This window comes from Spinacia oleracea, chromosome 3 (assembly GCF_020520425.1).
Source record: "Spinacia oleracea cultivar Varoflay chromosome 3, BTI_SOV_V1, whole genome shotgun sequence".
NCBI classification, from domain to species: domain Eukaryota; kingdom Viridiplantae; phylum Streptophyta; class Magnoliopsida; order Caryophyllales; family Amaranthaceae; genus Spinacia; species Spinacia oleracea.
In genome coordinates, this window is record NC_079489.1 from 20114251 (window position 1) to 20116030 (window position 1780).

General features: G+C 39.6%; 1 protein-coding gene across 1 annotated transcript; it reads right to left on the reverse strand.

Moving 5' to 3' along the window:
• Positions 1-327: 327 nt before the first annotated feature.
• LOC110794965 (uncharacterized) lies at positions 328-1299 on the reverse strand. Its single transcript, XM_021999939.2, has one exon. The coding sequence runs from the start codon at positions 1297-1299 to the stop codon at positions 328-330; it is 972 nt and encodes a 323-aa protein (XP_021855631.2).
• Positions 1300-1780: the final 481 nt, after the last annotated feature.

Consider the following 1780-nt stretch of genomic DNA (forward strand, 5'->3'; position numbering starts at 1 on the left):
TGGTTAACTGCATCCAACATGTCATCAACATCCTTTGGCATTTTCTTGTGCATTAAACTTTGAATACTTCTGAAAAAACCCAAGTCTAATATGTTCAAGTCCGGACTGTTTGGTGGTTGTTGGACTAGAATGAAAGTGAAGTCACCTTGTTGATGTGCTTGTTGCCATATTGCATCAGATTGAGTGATGTGTGTTCTTGCATTGTCTTGTTGTATGAATATTGTTTTTGGCCCTTCACTTGGAGGCCATTTTTGCATGATTGCTGGAACAATTTGATTGATGAGCATGTCCCTTGTCTCTTCTTTCTGACTGATTCAACTACTTTAGTCACCATTGTCCCCTTGTCTCTGTTTTTTTAATTCCTCTTTGCTGCTTCTTGATAAGTGAATGGAAAAACCCCAATTTGTCATCAAATGTGCATTCATCTTGAGCATTAAATCTAGGCCTTGCAACTGCTGCTGTGAACATTACCTTTGGTATGAATTTGCTTGACTTTCCCGATCTGTATTTGCCCCTTTCATGCTTCCCCAAATACACCCTTTGTGTTTTTTTGCTCAAGTAGAACCACTTTTCATCAATATGCACAAAATCAAACATTGGTTGGTATTGCCTCTTTGTTTGTGGACTGTCCCCTTCTAGTAAATCTAGGACCCATTTGACCCTTTGTAGCATGTTCGGGTCTTGCAACCCCGGATGTAGGGGATTTGTGTGTGCCCTAACATCACCCCTTTTTATCATTCTCCAAAGTGTTTCTGGTCCAATATCTAGCATCTCTTCCAAATCCCTAATGCATGTTCTGTCCCCCATGGTTAGGCTTGTGATTGTGTCTTGTTCAACTTGAATGCGTTTCCTGCCAGCATTTTTTGCCTTTGTTGCCATGTTGTATCTCTGGAATGCCTCTTTTTGTGCCCTTGCTTGCTTCCAAGTTCGTCTGACTGTTCTTGGATGCACATTGTACATTTGAGCAATATGTTTATACGCTCCATAATATGGTTTGTCTTTGTCCCTTTTGCGATGGTTGTTCAACAACCACATCAGAATTTGCAACCTTGTGTCGCAGCTGAGCCTTGGGTTCTTCTTGCGTTGATGACCCCGTCTTCCTACTTGTTGCTGAAAATTGTGTTGATGCTGCTCTGGTGTTTCATTGAGATCAAATGGAAAAACTATGTGTTCCATGTCCCCTGTTTCTTTTGCTGCTTCATTCAAGTCGAAAAAAGTCTCCTCCTCGTCAATGTGGTCACCATCATCATCTGATTCTGGTATCCACGCATCATTATTGTTCAAGCAGCATCTTCCCATTCAGCATCTTCCTCCATTTTGTCTGAGCAGAAGAAGCCAAGTGCAATGAAGCTAAGCTACCAGCCCCTGTTTTGAATAAATGCTCTGTGTTTGTGTATTTTTTGGTTTGTTTTTGGACAAAAAATTCTCTCTCCTGATGTATATAAAAGTTTTGGAGGGAAAAGTCAATTTTTTGCCAAAAATTTCCCCCCAAAAGTGAGAAGTCCCCACTTTTGTTGGCTGATCTGTGTAATTTAATTGCTGTTTTCCTATTGGCTGTTGGATTTTTGGAATCAGAATTCTATTGGTTGGTTTTTGAGTTAGTGGATTGCTGACTTGGTAGCTTTGTACTTTTCTGGTTTCTCTCCTCTTTTTTATGATTCCTTTTTGTACTTTATACAATAAACAATTATCTACTTTTTCCTTTCCCCAAAAAAACATTCACAATCATTACCACTTACACAACATTCAATTTTATTAATTACCGCGCCAATGTCCAAAG